Source organism: Haliaeetus albicilla, chromosome 14, assembly GCF_947461875.1.
Source record: "Haliaeetus albicilla chromosome 14, bHalAlb1.1, whole genome shotgun sequence".
NCBI lineage: Eukaryota > Metazoa > Chordata > Aves > Accipitriformes > Accipitridae > Haliaeetus > Haliaeetus albicilla.
In genome coordinates this window covers 27,216,648-27,234,045 of record NC_091496.1, presented here as the reverse complement: position 1 = coordinate 27,234,045, position 17,398 = coordinate 27,216,648, and the positions used below count along the sequence as shown (strand labels likewise).

Genomic DNA, 17,398 nt, shown 5'->3' with positions numbered 1-17,398 from the left:
TCCATTTCTAATCTTGATTACAAATTTTTGCTTTTAAATTAAACTAAAACCTTTTTAAATAATTCAAAAGCCTCATCTTCTAATTGAAGAACAGATCTTATGACAAAGAATGTATCCATCTAAGTTAAACTTCCTAGTGTGACTATTACTTAAGTAAAAGCCTATTGATAAATTAATGGGCTGGAAGATATTCAGTCATAGCAGAGACTATATAACCTTTAGCAAACTTCTGTCCCTGAGATGAAATACCAAGTGGTTACGTCACCTGTGCTGACAGTTTGTACCCTTCTAACCTTAGACAATGAAGAGAGGTTAGCGATGAACAACATCCAAGTGCTGAACTGAGAAAGTAGTGACAAGTAAATTGAAAGTGAAGTTTTGACACCCTTCAAAGCTAGGTGGGACTATTGTGGAAATGATAGAGATACTATTTTAGATTTAGAGTAGATTGTTTTATATTGTAGGTTCCAAGGTGAGCCCACACAGATCACCTTAAATAGGGCATCAGTTGTAAATTCTTCCTGGGGGGTGTGTGTGTGTGTGTGTGTGTGTAGCTCGCTTAAGTGGCTCAAAACTGTGTTTCCTAGATGTAATACCCAGAGACTAGGGTTGGTGAACTGGAAGAAGACCAGTTATGAATGGGAACATATAGAAAGGCTTTGTGAAGTTATTCTGTCACAATATTTTCTTCCTTCAACTTCACAGCTGAAAAAACTCCTCTATTATGAGGAGTCAAGAATTCTGTTGGGAGATGTAGAAAAATTATTGTGAAAGAAGTATGATCCTTACAAATGCTTAAATTCAGGACATCATGGTTAATCTTGAGTTATTTACTGTAAGATCTGCAAAAGTTAGTGGTTCCCAAGGAGAAGACTTCAATTATGTGCTGAGGTATTATCGCAATACATTCCTGTACCAGTGCCATAAAAATATATGGGAAGAGGATCATAGAAACTATGTTCCAACCCTTAGAAAAAAGATCATAGGCAGAAATAGAGCAGACTGAAATGTGGTGGACTAGATGAAGATCTCCAGTGTCTCAGTGGACAGGTAAGAAAATGTGTACAGAGAAGCTTCTGTTGAGCACTGAAGCATCTCACAATAAAAAGGGTTTAATTCCACATTTAAAAAATATTAAAATAGGTTATGTGGAGAGTTATGTAAAACTAGCACCAAACAATATCAGACAAGTAGATATATCAAATGTAGATAACAGCTAGCAAGAACAACAGTGCAAAAATAACAGTGTTAAAGATTTAACATTCATATTTGAATACCTGCCTTTGAAGATATTGAGAGACTTACTCTTATAGGGCCATCAAGAAATATTAATCTTAAAAAATTAAAGTATGTTAAAGCATACAATGAATGTTCCTTGTCATTAGGAATGCATTAGCAAGCCTTTGTTAATGGTACAGTAAAAAAACAATAAAAGAATATTTAGGCACTTGAGAGCCTGATTGTAATACAAATCTAAATGTAGCTTTCCTGGTGGGATGCTCTAAATGGTTTCTGTGGAAAGAGGAGCAGATATGACAAGGTTTTTGCTTCAGGGAAGTTTTACTTCCATCCATTTATAATGCTTTCTATAAACAATTATAAAGTCAGTGAAAGAAGATAAGTAAGAAAAAGTACATAATGTGACAATACAAAAAAATTTACTCTGTTTTCTTTGGTCACAGGTAGCTGCTTCTCTTGCTGGGTTATGGTTTCTTAAAAAGTAAGTAGTGGTGATCATTTATTGAGAAATTGGGGTCTCCTTTATATTGATTTTTGCTATAAATAATTAATAAATTCTGCCAGAATTCTATATGGATGGGCACTAGCTTATATTCAGTAAAATGGTTCATAGACGGGTGATCTAGATACTTCATGTAGGTGGTATCTTCAGCTGGTACTTCTTTAAATGCTAACAGTCAAATGATTTGTGCCTTGTTATTGAGCACATAACAATGCACGCAAGACTTTTCCTGGGTCAGCTCACTCTAGAGATGCATGAACTTGATTATCCTGAATACACTGTGGTTCACTGCTGACTTTCAGAGGTGCCAGGTGAGACATTTGCTCAGGAACATTTTAAAGGAGCAGTTTCTGTAAGACCTCATTTGTACAATTTCCTCTGCTCACCTATGAAAAATTCCCAGAAGTTACAGGGTCAGGGAGATGAAGCTTAGAGCATACCGAGCAGTGGTATGGCTTTTCCTGGGTTAATGCTTTTGATCCCTGTGTTTGTCCTGCAGCACTAAGTCTGTATGTTTGATTATAGAAAGCATATGGTGACTTAGGTCTGATCTGGAGGAGGAGGGAGTTTTGTTGATGTCCCCTTAAAATAGGTCACTAAGGCCTTTGATTTTTATAGTACACCTAAAGCATTTTACTTCCATAATAATTCACTTTTTTCAACACTTGGATGTGGGTGCGTTTTCCTTGATTAGACTAGTTTTGTCAGTGATGAAACAGGCAGTAGATTTGCAAGAAAGTACTAAAGCAGTACATTTTTACAGTAGCTTGGAGAAAACTTTTGGAGGGGTCATAGTTATATACCAATGGCTTAGTTTCCATCTTGGTAAAACCCCTTCATTGCACAATTGCAACTAATTGCAGAAATTACTACAAATGCTAATAGACACCTGAATCACCAAAGTTATCTGAGGAGATGAATAAGCCATTTATTGCCTTGACCCCTGAACACATACAGAGTAACTTCGCCTTAGTGGAACATGGAGTAGTTCATATTTTGTGTTTCATACATACAGGACAATATTTAAAAAATGACTTGAAATATATATAACTAACCATTAACATAGTTTTAAAACAAATGAACATTGCAGTACTGTTTAGTAGAGAAAAACCCACAATTTCCAGTAATGCATTTATTTTTAATTTCCATCACACAGGACAGCTTTGAAAGCAAATGCAACACAGTCAGAAAACAGTACCTCTGAGAAACCTCCTGTGATTGTCACTGACACTAGCACCTACTACATCATTTATATCTACGTGGGAGTGGCAGATACTCTGCTTGCCATGGGAATCTTCAGAGGTTTGCCCCTTGTGCATACGCTTATAACGGTGTCTAAAACTCTTCATCAAAAGATGGTGCACGCAGTTCTTCATGCACCTATGTCAACATTCAACTCGTGGAAAGCAGGTAACTGAGATGGGAACTGATTGACTCATGTATGGGTTTCATTTCAATTAAACAGTTTTCATTCTGTTAAAGGATACTGTTGCTTTCCATTTACATTTTCAGTCAAGCTGAATGTTAAAAGTTTGCCATGTAAAGTAATTTGTGAATCTTTTAATGAACGTTGATTGCACTTTGTGATATATTTCAGTTGTCAATTCTGCTTCTGAAATATCACCTTATAAGTTGGAGAAAATTAACTGTTTGAGGCAATAAAACTAGAATAACTTCTAATGAATATATTTTGTCTAAAACTGCAATAGAAAAGATGTAGTCAGATATGTGGTGAGTGACAAGGAGTCAGGTGTGGATGATAAATAGTGCTTTATTTCATGAATAGTTCTACTAAAATGGCATAAAACATCAGTGTGAATAATGGTATGCATATTCAAATTTGGCTCTGGAGTTGATAGAGAATTCATTATATAACTGGTGCAACAAGTTCCATCTCCTGCTGTACATGAAATTCCTATCCCATACCCTTCTTACTGGTGCATACTAGATTACAGGAGACACTGGTAAATGACAACACAACATAGGGTTTCTCTTTAATTTTCCCATTATATTCTTAATTCTGTTGTTACCTGGTGATTAATACAGTAATTCTGCTCAGAAGGTAAGAAACTGGTGTGCAAACTCATACAAATGCTGATGTGCAAATTATCTGTGTATCAGCAGAGCCTGCTGTGTGAGGGGTACACAGACCTCATGTTTTGTGCCTCTGCTTCAGTCCTGTTTAATTATGTTTCTTTGGCTTTATTACATCTTCCTGGGGTTTTTCTGAGATTCCAAGAGTTGAAACAGAAGTTGTGGAGCCAAATTCTTCCGCAGGGAAAGAAGCCGTAGCTCCACTAAACTGTAATGGAATTGCTTGTACTAGGAAAAATCTTGTACTTATCCTTAATGTTTTGTATTCAGAAAATGTTGAACTTTTTGTTAAAGTAATAAATGTAGGATTTTGGGGTTGTTAAAATGTTTGACTTTTCTTTTTTGTTTTTTTTTCTTAACCCATAGGTGGTATGCTTAACAGATTCTCAAAAGATACTGCAGTACTGGATGACTTACTTCCACTGACAGTGTTTGACTTCATTCAGGTTTGTAGAATAAAAGTTCTAAATTTTGCTGTCTCATAGCACTGTAAAGTTTCAGTTGTACATCATGCAGAAGAAATCATGTTAATAAGAAGAAATAACAACTGGAATTAATCTCTTTTCCTTTTTTTCAGTCTGTATATCTATTTACATAGCTGCTTATCTTGTAAGTCAATTTCATTGCTGCTTTTTTGAGTACTTGCCTATATGTGTACGTCCACTGTTTGTGCCAGCCACTTCTACTACTCAGGCTCAGAAACATTTTTGTCCTGCAGACCCCTACAGTACAAGTATCCCTGCTGCTGTCCACATTCAACTTCAAAGGTGTAAAGGGCATTCCTTAGTTTCTTTCAGTTATCTTGGCTCAAGTTTAATTTTTTTTTATGCTATCCTTTGATTGCATTCAGCCATTTTCAAGACTTTACCTCCTTAGCCTCTTCTGTTCCCAGTTTACTAGCATCACCTTTAATTCTTCTCTTTTGTTGAATATATTATTGGTTTTTCTGTCCTTTTATCTTCTGTGGAAACTCTTCCAGGCCTGCCTAATTGGGCGGTTTGACCCATGATGATGTGGTTTCAACTCTCAGCTGGGCAGTTCTGCTTCCCCCCCCCCCCCTTCACAAGTTTGACAGCCTAATTTTGTCTTTTATCCTTCACATCTTTGTGGCTTCCCCTGAGTCTCTGGGATTTAAGCTGAGTCTGTTAGGCACTGGGTAACTGTTTGCGATGGTGGAGAGCTTTAGATGACTCTACTCCTTGAAGGAATTTTACATCCCTCAGAATTGTAGAATTGCAAACTTTTTATTTTTTGGATGGAAAAACTTGTTTCCAGCATACCTCCTGGTAAACTCCATACATTGCAAAATTTTGAGTTTTGAATGACCTTCCATTTCATCCACACTGAAGAGAACATTGAAGAAATACAGAGATAGAGCCAATTCCAGTGTTTCTCAAGGAGGATGCCTTTGTTTGCTCCCCATCCTGCCTATTCTGACTTTGTGCCTTTGTGTGAATCCCAGCACCCCTCATTAGTGTGTCACCACTAATGCTGCAATGCCAGCTTTTCATCATATAGAGCTGGTTCCCAGAACATTTAAAAAATAAAAGCAAATCTTCCCCGGTCCTCCTGTTCCTCTCTACTTTTATTTAGGAGATATGCAGGCCTGACTTAATCAACCCAAACACTCTGCTGCACAGATTGCCTGTCTCCATCTGTGAGTTTGCTCTGCTTTACAGTCCCTACCGGCATGATGGTCTGATCAAAACCAAATCCCTTTCCCTATACCTTTGTTAGTAATTGATAACTTTGGCTCATGACTTTAGAGAGGCCAGTGCAGCTCCACATGAAGAGGTTCAAGGACATCACAGCTCTACTTCATGTCCTGCTGATGTAATGAAAATTTGCTGAATGAGTAAACGTGGACATTGACACCTTGTCTGAATCATTAATATCATCTTTGGTGTGATCAGGATTCGCTACTGTCTTTTCTGGTGTGGCCATTTTGTTTCTGATATTTTGGATCTGCTGTGGGAATGTTATTCCAAAATTATTTTAGTTAGCCTGTCTCTACATTTCAAACTCTCTACAACTGACTAGTTTTTCATGTTTTCAAGGATAAGGAAAATCCCTAGATTTGGCTTCTCTGTTCTGATGCCTTTCAGAGGTTAACGTATGCTCTAATGTCCCATAGGTTCACCTCTATCTCCTCAGTCTCAACTGCAGAGGCTCCTGAACATGCATGATAAGCTGCCCTGTCTTTCCAGGTTCTTCTGGTGAAGATCACTGAATCTACCTGCTGTCTTGAATGCTTTTTACCAGTCATCCCTTCATAAAAAATTCCTTCTGATCCTCCGTAGATTCAGACTTGTTTGGCAGCTTCAGACTTCCATGGACACTGCTAATGAACAAAGTCAGATTCCTCTGAAAGATACAGAAAAGTTATACATATGACTTTCTGCTTCTGTGCTTATTATCACAGAGTCACAGAATATGGAAGGGACCTCTGGACTTAGGACCTGGGACCTCTCCAACCCCTCTGCTCAAAAGAGGTTCAGCTAGAGCAGGTTGCGCAGGGCCACGTTGGATTTTGGGTATCTCCAAAGGTGGAGACTCCACAAGTTCTCTGAGTAACCTGTTCCAGTGTTTGACCACCCCCACAATAAAAATACTTTTTCTTACGTTTAAATGGAATTTTGTGCATTTCAGCTTGTGCCCGTTGCCTCTTATCTTCCTGCTGGGTGCCATTGAGAAGAATCTGGCTCATTTGCTCTGCACCAAGTACCTAGTGGTATTTATATAAATAGAATATAATTTTTAAAATATATAATTTATAAAAATTACTTGCATATATACACATATTTTTAAGTTATATAAATATAATAAATACCATCAGATACTTACACAAAGTGATAAGATCCCCCTAAGCCTTCTCTTAAGGCTAAACAGTCCCAGCTCTGACAGCCTGTCCTTGTATGTGAGATGCTCCAGTCCCTTTATCATCTTCAAGACCTTTCACTAGACTCACTCCAGTATGTCTGTATCTCTCTTGTACTGGAGAACCCACTCCAGATACAGTCTCACTGGTGCTGAAGAGAGGGGAAGGATCACCTTCCTTGATCTTCTGACAATGCTGCTGCTGTTGGCCTCCCTTGCTGCAGGGGGGTGTTGCTGCCTCATGGTCCACCAGGACCCCCAAGGCCACCTCTGTAAAGCTGCTTTCCAGTCGGTCAGTCTTCAGCCTGTGCTGGTGCATGTGGTTGTTCCTTCCCAGGTGCAGAGATCTACAGAAAAGGTTAGCTTCTAAAGGTACTGGGATGCCTAATTCTGAGTCTGGTGGAGATGAAGGCTTGGTCTCTGCTAGCCTTCGGTTTATGGTTGCATAAATTCATCCTTCTGACTTCTGAGCTTTTCTCAAGAATTTGACACAAAATTTTAGAGCTGGTTCTTTCTCCCTCTTCTATGAGAATGAACTGGTAGATGACTGGCTAACTCCTTGTTTAGGGACACTGCCTCCTTCTCTGTTGCAGCTGTGGATGTCATGACGTACTTTTTCTTAGGAGTTTTATGGGGATTAGACATATCAGGAGGCCTTCCCTTTCAGGGAGCAGGGCTTTTCATCCAGGATGAATGAGGCTTCAGGATGAAAGAGGCCAGAGTTACTCTCCAGTCACTGGGATATACCCAGTTGCCCATAAAAGAAGCAGCGGTATCAGCCTTTACATCAATGACAAGAGATAGCATCTGTGATGTTTTCTCTGACAGCCATCTGACCTGCTTCCATACGTCTTGGGTATGAATTGTAGCCAGCTAATGACTGCAGTAGCATTACCACTAGTTTTAACATCCATCTGAGTCTTCTACTGGTGCTTGCAGTGGGGTCATCATTTCTTGGAGATCTTCATGTGAGATGCTGCTAGCATGTATTACTTGTCCCTAAGGTTTAATATAGTCACACTCAAAAGGTCATAGTGAACTCATTGGACATTTATATCTATGGTCATGACTGGTTTTCCCTAAATGATAAACCCCCATTGGTTAACCAGATTGGCTGCATTTTCCAGACTGATGACACAGAGGAAGCACTAGAACATGTCTTCCCATCTGGCCTCTGTCCCAGGCCTGAAAGCTCAGCACCTGGGGTCACTGCAGTGCAGCATTGTGGCTCTTAACTGGGCTGCATGAGCCCTCTGCTGCCATTCCCTGACCATATGCCAGTGTAGATAGCTTGTGTGTTGGTTTTTGCTACTGTCTTTTTTAGAGAAGGTGTCATCTTCTGTTTGACACTACACTTATTTTGTGTTTGGAGTTTATGTAGAGTAACACAAATTTTCATATTGAACTTTTTAGTGAAGTAACTGTTGGACCAGCAGTGAGAACAATATGGCATCATGGTGGGCTTTGCAAAATTTGAGTAAAAGATGGAAACAGGAATTAAAACAGTCACTGTGTGACTGTGTAATCTCAAGTAATGAGAGAGCTGTGTGACTTGGCTCAATATCAATTGAACAGTTCATTCGTTTCTTAACTATTAGAGATACAAGAGGTACTAAATTCTGCAGTTTGAAATAATGAGTAAACACAAATCCATTCTTGCATTGCTGCAGACAAGTGCTATACAGCCTGCACAAGCACAACCCACGTGTGTCACCATTCTTTTAAGAGAAATGAGGAAAATAGTGAAAGAAACCTTTAACTAGTTCAGCTGTTACAGTAATTTTTTTTCGTAAACTTTGATGCTGTTATTGCCTTGCTCAGATTTCTGATGAAAAAAAAAGACAGGAAACCTGGAACATGCTTACCTCTTCATGAAAGACCTCTGATTGGAGTACTGGAAATTTAAATCCTTCCTTGAATTTATGTGGTTGTAGTAGCAAAAGCACCAATTGCAAGTTTCTTCCTAATGTGAAATTAGTTTTGCTTTCCATCTATTTCTTTGCTGACTGGTCATTTGCAGTGATGTTTCAATGCAGTGTTCATCACTGTGGCCAAATTGTTCATTTGCAGTTGCTTTAGGCTGATAAGTTTGCAGTTTGAAGTAGTTGTTCAGTGTGAACGGTAACACTGATAGAAAGCAGAGCTTTGCTATTCTGTGTACACTGATATACTTCATTTTCATTAGATTTAGGTATGAGACAAAAACAGTGTAAGTGCTTAAGGTGCTTCTAGAGTAAAGATTGAGGCCTGATTTAGCTAAATCTGTCTGGAGCTACTGAGGATGAGGTCTTACGAGAATGGTAGTAGTCTCTGGTGGTTAAATAGATTAACTCTGGAATGATTTTTTTCCTTTTGATTCATCTGCCACCTTAAACCATCTTTTTTTCTCCTGAAACTGCTCATTTTTCATACCACAAGTCCTCTTACGACTTATTTCCTGTCTTCTGATCAGGATGAATAGTAGTGCTAGTTTCATATGTGGGTTACAGTCCCTTGAGCAAGCGATGATATGCGACTTCCCACTTTTTCTGACCCTTAGAAAAACTGCTTGGGCCAGAACCTGCAGGAGACTGGCACTCCGCTCCTGACAGTCTGGCACACCTAGTCCAGATGAGGTGGCTGCAGATATTGCAAGTGTTGTTCTTACAATTTTAACTGGAGAGTGAGTGCCTAGCTGCCATTGTTTTTGTGTGGCTTCATAATTTAGAAGCCTGCAATACTGGTTGTACTGCAGAAAACACTTTTTCCATCTGTTAGAAAAGATGGCAGCTTTTTCCAACAGGTTATGGATCTGGTCTCAGTTATTCATGATCTTTTCATGGAGGTTTGTTCTCAGCTGCAAATCATACTTAGCACTTTATGTTTGTTGAAACAATACGTAGTTGCCATGGGAAGGAGATTCATCACCAATCTCTAGTCTATAAAATGACAAGTTTACTGTATCAATAGTATTTTTCTTTCATTCTACAGTTAATACTGATTGTGATTGGCGCTATAACAGTAGTCTCAATATTACAACCCTACATCTTCCTGGCATCAGTGCCTGTGATAGCAGCCTTTATTGTGTTAAGGGCATACTTCCTCCACACTTCTCAGCAGCTGAAACAACTGGAATCTGAAGGTAGGAGCAGCAAAATTGGTAGACTTCTAAATCCACAACAAATCAATTGAGAAGTGATTCACCCTTCCACCTCTTCTTTGCCTTTTCTCTTGCAAGATGCCATTGTCTCTGGGAGCAGAACACATATCTCCTTAAAGCCAGTGCTGTTACTGGTCCAGCCCATACTGAGTGCTCTGCTGCCAAAGAGCGGTGGAGAAGATCTTTTTAAAGCTGGGCTTTATCACCACTGCAGCTGAAAACAAATAAAGTCCTGACATATAGTTTTCTTGAGAGTAAATGTAACTTGAAAAATTGTGGTCAGACTTGGTATGTGCCCTATGAGTTTGGTTTTTTATAAGAAAAATTTAGAATGGATATATCTTGATTGCAAAGAATTCTTATTTCTGAATAAATTATTTGACTAAATTTCCTTTCTCTCCCCCCATTAAGAGACTAACACATTCCCAATAAAATGGAAAACCTCATTTTGAATTGTGGGTTTGCAGATCAGGCACTGTGGCCTGGCTTTTCAACAAACTGGCAGATCCTCAGCAAATCATTCCTGAATCTTAAACCCTGATGATCATCATCCCTTTTACTTAAGTGTAGTTCTGAAGTTCCTCAGAACTAAATCTAAATTTCTTTGATGTTCACAGGGATACAGCATTGGCTCACCACTTTTTATGTAATGCAAGATCTGCTTTAAATTACCATGTCAGTACAGTTGAATCCAGAGTATTAAAGTTCTCTGTCTGTGCTAAAAAAACTTCACTTGATGGAGTTATCAGAATTGCAAGAATTCATTTTGGTTGGGGAAGAGCCACCTTTCTCTTGTGGCATCTTACAGCAGGCCAGGAGCTTCCCCTAGTAATATGCTAACTATGAAGAATTAATGTGATCCCTTCCTGGCAATACACTGAATGGAATTTCAACCCATTCATGCAAAGACTGTTGTTGTATATCCTGTGCTAGGATTACTTCAGCCATGTATTCCAAAAACATATGTAAATTAAACACTGACAATAGTTATACTGCTGTGAGTTAGAGCATAGGGCTGTGTATTTGCATTATATCAAAGGTTATTTGCTTATGAGTGCTTGTGATGTTTCTAATTTAAACACGTTACAGCTCGGAGTCCAATATTCACCCATCTTGTTACAAGCTTAAAAGGGCTGTGGACACTGAGAGCTTTTGGGCGGCAGCCGTATTTTGAGACCTTATTTCACAAAGCCCTGAACCTGCACACGGCAAACTGGTTCCTCTACCTGTCAACACTGCGCTGGTTCCAGATGAGGATAGAAATTATTTTTGTTGTCTTTTTTGTTGCTGTGGCATTCATCTCTATCGTAACTACAGGTACAGTAACTTTACTGGAGTACTGAAATGGAAGTCTTCTGCTTCTGTTTAACATCTCAGCTTTCGAAACTTCTGAGGAAAATAAACCATTGCAAAATTTAGCATACATTGGAGTCACTGATTTAAGTATGTCATAATAGTAAACACAACTTAATTAAAACAGAAATTACACCATTATATCTGCAATCTAATGTTGTAGAGGACTCATTAAAAGGATTAATCTGAATATCTGAAGGGATAGAACTTTCCTTTTCTTGACTGTAATTGCTGTAAAAGTAATTTTTTGTGTGTTTTAAACCACATTAATGTAACCACATTAGTGTACTGAGAAGCTTGGATGTTGATTATCATCTGAATAGCTCAAAGTTTTTTAGTAAATAGAAGTTAATATTCCTCTTATTTGCAAATGGCTAAGACATGTGAAGTTGTAATGATCTTTTAAAGGCACACCAATAGCAGAGATAGTCATCCAGTTCTCTAATTCCCAACCCACTGACCCATTTTTCAATGTGAAGTTTTGCAAATTGCATTCAAAATCCCCTTAAAAATGGCTCACCACTGTTGGTAAACCCAGTACATGAATGAGAATCACTCTATACCTTACTATCTTACTTGTATTTGAAATGCTGCTGGTGGCTGGCCAGGTGTAGCCAGTCTCCAACAAGCAGAGAATAGGAGAATAATGTCCTCCAAGTGTTGGAATAATTCAGTTCTGTGGAAAAACTCAGCAGACAGATTACTTCAAATACAGTTTTTAATTCACTACGCTTTTGTTATGTGTGTTTTTTGATTTTGATTCTCAGGCATTATTCTCCCTCTTCCAAATATTACACTGAACTTTGTGTGCAGGATCTGGATGCAGTTTCAGTACGATGGTTGCTGATGAACAAGAATTTGCTGTTTTGTGAAGGAGATTTTTGGTCTTAACAATATCCAAATTTCATTTGATCATACTTCAGTGTTGAAAAGTGTACATTTTGTCAAATATTGTATAGTGTATGAAATGCTATCCTCTATTTCTTGTATAAGGATCTCTCCTCATCTTAGAAAAAAAAAATCCAACCACAGAAATACTTCTGTATGAAAATATGCACCTACAGTACTTTTTTTTACAAAGGAGACTTTAGTTCCCCTAAAATTCATAGGGAAACAATACCCCCTGCTGCCCTTCTCATTTTTTTTACTTTATGCGCTGAGTAGTTTGGGGTTTTTTAGGAAAACTGTTTCTTATGTTACTGTTTTTCTGGATTTGAGAAAAGGAGTTAGAAGCACTTTTTAAATATGTGAAAATTTGTCATCTTGCCACCATTGTAAACTTTACTGTTACACACTAAATTCCTTTTCTTAATCTGTCATCTTTCAGGAGGAATATTTTGCTTTTATTGTTTACTTCTATAATTACTCTGTTAACAAGATGTCTATAAGCAAAACAGGAGGAAGTTTGTTGAAAAAAGCCATAGAAGAAGTTGAGAATCAGAGAAAGGCATTTGGCTTAAATTCTCAATTCCCTTTAACACATAGTGAGATTAAAAATCAACAGTGGGGTAGTTTAAATGCTTATATTGCGTTGTATGAACTCATAAAGGAAAATCCCATGTTTGTTACAGCAGACAATTAAAGCAAAGAATTTATATCTGCATCTTTGTGGAACAGTAAGAAGAACATGTCCTCTATTTGTCCAAGAAATGAGAATGTAAACCGACGCAACTGTTTTGAATTTTAAAGTTGTTAGCTGTGGTGTTTTAGTTAGATAAGAGTCATTTCACAGATTCATATGTGTTGGAAAAAGGAAATTGAAATCAAGATTGCAGAGGCCTGGTTCTGTTTACAGCTTAAGTACCAAGATACAATTTTTTCTTCTGCCAAAGCAAGAACAGGGTTTCTAGTGAATTCAGTGCCAAAGCCAGGTGTTTAACTGATGATTAAGCTCTCAGTCCTTTGTATAATTAACAAATCCATGTTTTCCCCATGAAATAAAAGATGAGAGAATGTGAACATGTATTTTAAGATATACATGCTAATTTTCTGATTTCTCTTGGCTTTTTATTTGTATATAAATTGAATGTGCTTTTCTCTCCGCAGGTGATGGACCAGGTAGAGTTGGCATTATTCTTACTTTAGCTATGAACATCATGGGAACCTTGCAGTGGGCAGTAAACTCAAGCATAGATGTGGATAGTTTGGTAAGCATAAAATGCACTGTGCTGTGCTTTCTTTTGAGGAACTGCCTTATTTTGCTGATTATGGGTGTTGAGTGAGTTATTTTCAGAGTTTGATATCAGGCAGATGTGTCAGAAAGTTCCCCTCATACCTTTCATAGCAACCTACTGGCTTTGGCACAGCACAAACTGAATTTTTCTGTGATCAAAAATTTTCCTGGACTAGAATAGGCAACAGCAAATAGTTGCATTTGAGGATTTAGATTGCAGATGTAGCAGTGATGGGAAAACTTCAAAAAGGCTTGGAGTTGTTTTGTTATGATTATATACCTTACCAAGATATATAATATACCTTACTTGGTCTACTTAAGGGCTTTGCACAGCCCATCACGATGGATGTTTCTGAGCTCCTTCCACGCAAAATCAACAGTGATTTAGACTTGTCATTTAAAAAATATATAATTGGGGCAGACAGTGACAGTGAAGGAATATTTGCCAGTTTGACGTATTTTTTTTAAATGATTCAACTACCCTCATCCTGAAGGAAATCCTTAAGAGCCCCAAAACTAGGAATTAACCACTTACAACATCTAATCTCTTGTTTACATGTGTGACTGGTGATAGTCCAGAAAGCTGACTGCCATTCAGGGACACATTTTTTCCCTATCCACCAATTGTTTTATGCTGACTCTTTCTTTACTTGTTAGAACAGCTTGTCTTGAAGGGCAAACACTTTGTGAAAGGGCTTCTTTGCTGTAACTGCAAGACATGCCAAACAGCAGTTGTGTGACTGATAATGAAGTAAAATGTGCCATTGGTAAGGCACAACAGTGACAACCTTCAGTCAGCTCTCATTTGTAAATTCCATCTTAGCCCCGTAAGGCATAATGTGATCGCTTTAAGTATAACAATCTGTGTAAGAATCATGTGCACATATAAAACAGCTTAATACAAACTGAAGGTGTTTCACAAGAGCAACGGAAAGTCTTACTGTGGGATTCAGAGCATGCTGGACACACTAGTGTTTTAATAAAGAACTTCCCCTTTTTTAAAATACAGTGATATTAAAATGTCATCTATTAGTAGCAATAAGGAAGTAACTCCCTTTCCCCTGAAAAGAAAGTCTCAAGTTGCTTTAGATGTTTTTGAGTACTCTTCTCTATATTAAGACAAACTACTGCACTGGAGCAGCAGTTATATTAATGATAGCCTTCTAAGGTGCATCAGTTCATAAGTGGATCCTCTGGACTTCTTTCAGCGGTGGATAGCTGCCCACCCGCATCCCATGGATTTTTAGGTATCCCAGATGACAAATTAATAGATATTGCTGGCAGGATGGTTCTCCTGACATTCAAAAGCTGCTGCTGTGCACAGGCAGATAATAGCTTCATGGTTTCAAGATAATAAAACTGCTTCACTGGGTGATGCAGATGTATTATTTCCCACTCCTTGTATTCTCCACATTTTAACGCTTCCTTCTTTAAAGTCTTTTACAATTATTTGGTTACAAATGTCCTGCAAAGGCTTGCATGTATGCCTGACTTTGTAGTCTATTTGGTTATACTCTATTTTTCTCTCAAGGGGTACTTTGAAGCACCCCACAGGACTAGATTGACTAGAATTGACACATCTCCATGTGTCTCCAGTTACAGATACACACGCACTGCTCTAGATGACATCACTCTTGCCCTTCCTTGAGCAGCTGTGACATCCATGCTTACAAGCCTGCACACAAGCATGCCTGAGCGTACAGCGCATTTGTAGGTAGCGGTCTTTGGTTGTCATATAAGCTGGAGTTTTCTGCAAGTGGTTGAAACCCATGTCCAAAGGCCTAGCTGCTGTACTTAGTAGGTAACATTAAGCTTGTACTGAGTTGTTTTACAAGGTATGCAAGGTATTTATTTCAGTGAAATAAATGCAAGCAAAACGACAGGAAGGCAGGAGAATAGGAAAGCAGGATCACATGAAGAAGGAAAAAAATGTACCAGAAGAAGTACTGGCTAAACAGATGGGTAGGTGGCAAATTTGACTTTATTCCACACAATCTCCTTCTTGATTTTTCCATGGCACTGGCATACATCTTGAAGAAATCTGACTTTCTAGGTTGGATTTTGTTTTTACATACACAGATATTCTCTTTGAAGCAATTTCTGTTGAACTGGTTTGGCTGTAACTGAAAAATCCCCATTGTCTTTTAATACCCCATAATGGTTTTGGCATTTCATTCTCTACAGCCCTGATACTTTATCTGCTCTGCTTTTTTTTAAAAAAAAAAACCAAAACATATGTGGTCACTCTGACAGCTATCCATTGTTTCATTTAAAGCTACCAGTTAGGCTAGATTTATCTTTTCACTTTGATCATTTCTGCTAATATCCCTTTAGCTGTTTTTTAGTCTTTTTCTTAGCCCTCCAGGCAGTCTTGTAGTATTTTTAATTTTTTTCCTTCATAACGAAATAGAAAATAAGTTTTCCAGTAAGTGCTGCTTTCACAGATAAGCAATGGCTAGTCCCAGTGGACTGTTTCAATGCTTTATAACGTCCTCCTTCACTGATGTGTATCCTGCAGTAGCAGTGCTATAACTGCGAAGGACAATTCCTTTTATCAGGGAAAGAGAAAATGCCATGCTTTTACTGTTGCCAAGATTACTTATGTAAGGAGATATAAAAAGAATCCCCCAAAGAGATATTAAAACCACACTTGCTAAACCTCACAGTGCCCCACCCTGTACATCAGGGATGCTGAAGAATTAAAGTAGTACCTGGTAGAGAAGAGGACCAAAGAAAAAACTAGGACTCTGAAAAATAATGGTGCTTTTACAGCTGGTTTTCATCCTTTTATTTTCCTATGCTATTTCTCCTTTAACCTGTTCAATTGGTATTTTTTTTTTTTTAAGTCAGACATGGTCTTAATAAGCTTTTTACTACTGTCAGCAGAAAACCTGAGAACACTGTTTATTTCCAAAGTTTAAGTAGATTAAATACTTGACTGTAAAATCGGCATCAGAATGACAGTTCTTAAAGAAGTGAGGTGTTGGTCATCTGGAAGGGAACAGAATCAAGAAAAATATTTTAGAACATTTCCTCTTCTGCCTGCAAAGCTGTGTGAGAAAGAGCGAAAAATTCAGGTCAAGTTTGACATGAACTAAATATTTCATTTTTGCAGTTTGGAAGAGGAGTATATCTCCTGTAAGTGCACCCAAAATGTAACAGCAGCAGATGTGAAACCTCAGTAAAACCATATGGTCCGCCGGCATTGATGCAGTTTTTGCGGTGACTTAATGCATGGGGGTTTTTTACAACATGAGCCATTGGACCAAACTCTCATAGGGTCTCTCAGTTGCAGACTGCACTTTCCAGACACCATGTTTTTGAGGAGATGGTGTCTTGCAACATGGTTGTTGAATACTATGCGTGTCTGGTCTGGAGAGGGTAACTGCTCTCTTCCTAGCCAAAGAGAACATAGGGCCTGATGAAACTAATTGTATTAGATTACTTGTAAAAGAATTACTTCTTCCACTTTCTGGAAATATATATTACATAATTATATTAAGAATTCTCCTTCAACATTAAGAAGAGTTTAAGTGATATTAGTGAGAAAGTAAATTAAAGAATTTGCCATGTTATTAAAATCTCAGTAAAATACAATTAGGCAAGGCTAAAAATAGTGTATTATGCTCTAGACATTTTTAGATGGAAGTAGTAAATATACTCCTTTATTCTAAAGCATTAGTTAAAGAATGTGAATATAGCAGGCACGTTGCTGATGGGAATAATGGATAAGAAACTTGCTGTCACCTACACTATACCTGTCATTATGAATGACAGAAGATTTCTACCTGTGAAAAGAAGAATAGATATCTTTGTGAAATGTTACTGACATTTATGCTGCATTCTGCCCAGATCTAAATCATAATTCAAATTACAGAACCAGGAAAGCATCCTTTTGAATTGATTTAAAGTATTAAGCTGTCTAAAATATCTGCATATGTGATGTGACTGATGAATCTGTCAGGGGGAGCTGGGACATGGTGATGAAATTTTCTGTTGTAATGGAAGGCTCTTTGTCCAG

At 38.0% G+C, this 17,398-nt stretch overlaps 1 protein-coding gene across 1 annotated transcript in view; it reads left to right on the top strand.

Moving 5' to 3' along the window:
* Positions 1–17,398, top strand: part of CFTR (CF transmembrane conductance regulator) — a 90,771-nt gene that overhangs the window by 50,314 nt on the left and 23,059 nt on the right. The window contains exons 16-21 of the mRNA XM_069802078.1: positions 1,683–1,720; positions 2,898–3,151; positions 4,202–4,281; positions 9,683–9,833; positions 10,941–11,168; positions 13,251–13,351. Coding sequence (XP_069658179.1) covers positions 1,683–1,720; positions 2,898–3,151; positions 4,202–4,281; positions 9,683–9,833; positions 10,941–11,168; positions 13,251–13,351 — 852 coding nt within the window. The remainder of the gene's footprint in view (positions 1–1,682; positions 1,721–2,897; positions 3,152–4,201; positions 4,282–9,682; positions 9,834–10,940; positions 11,169–13,250; positions 13,352–17,398) is intronic.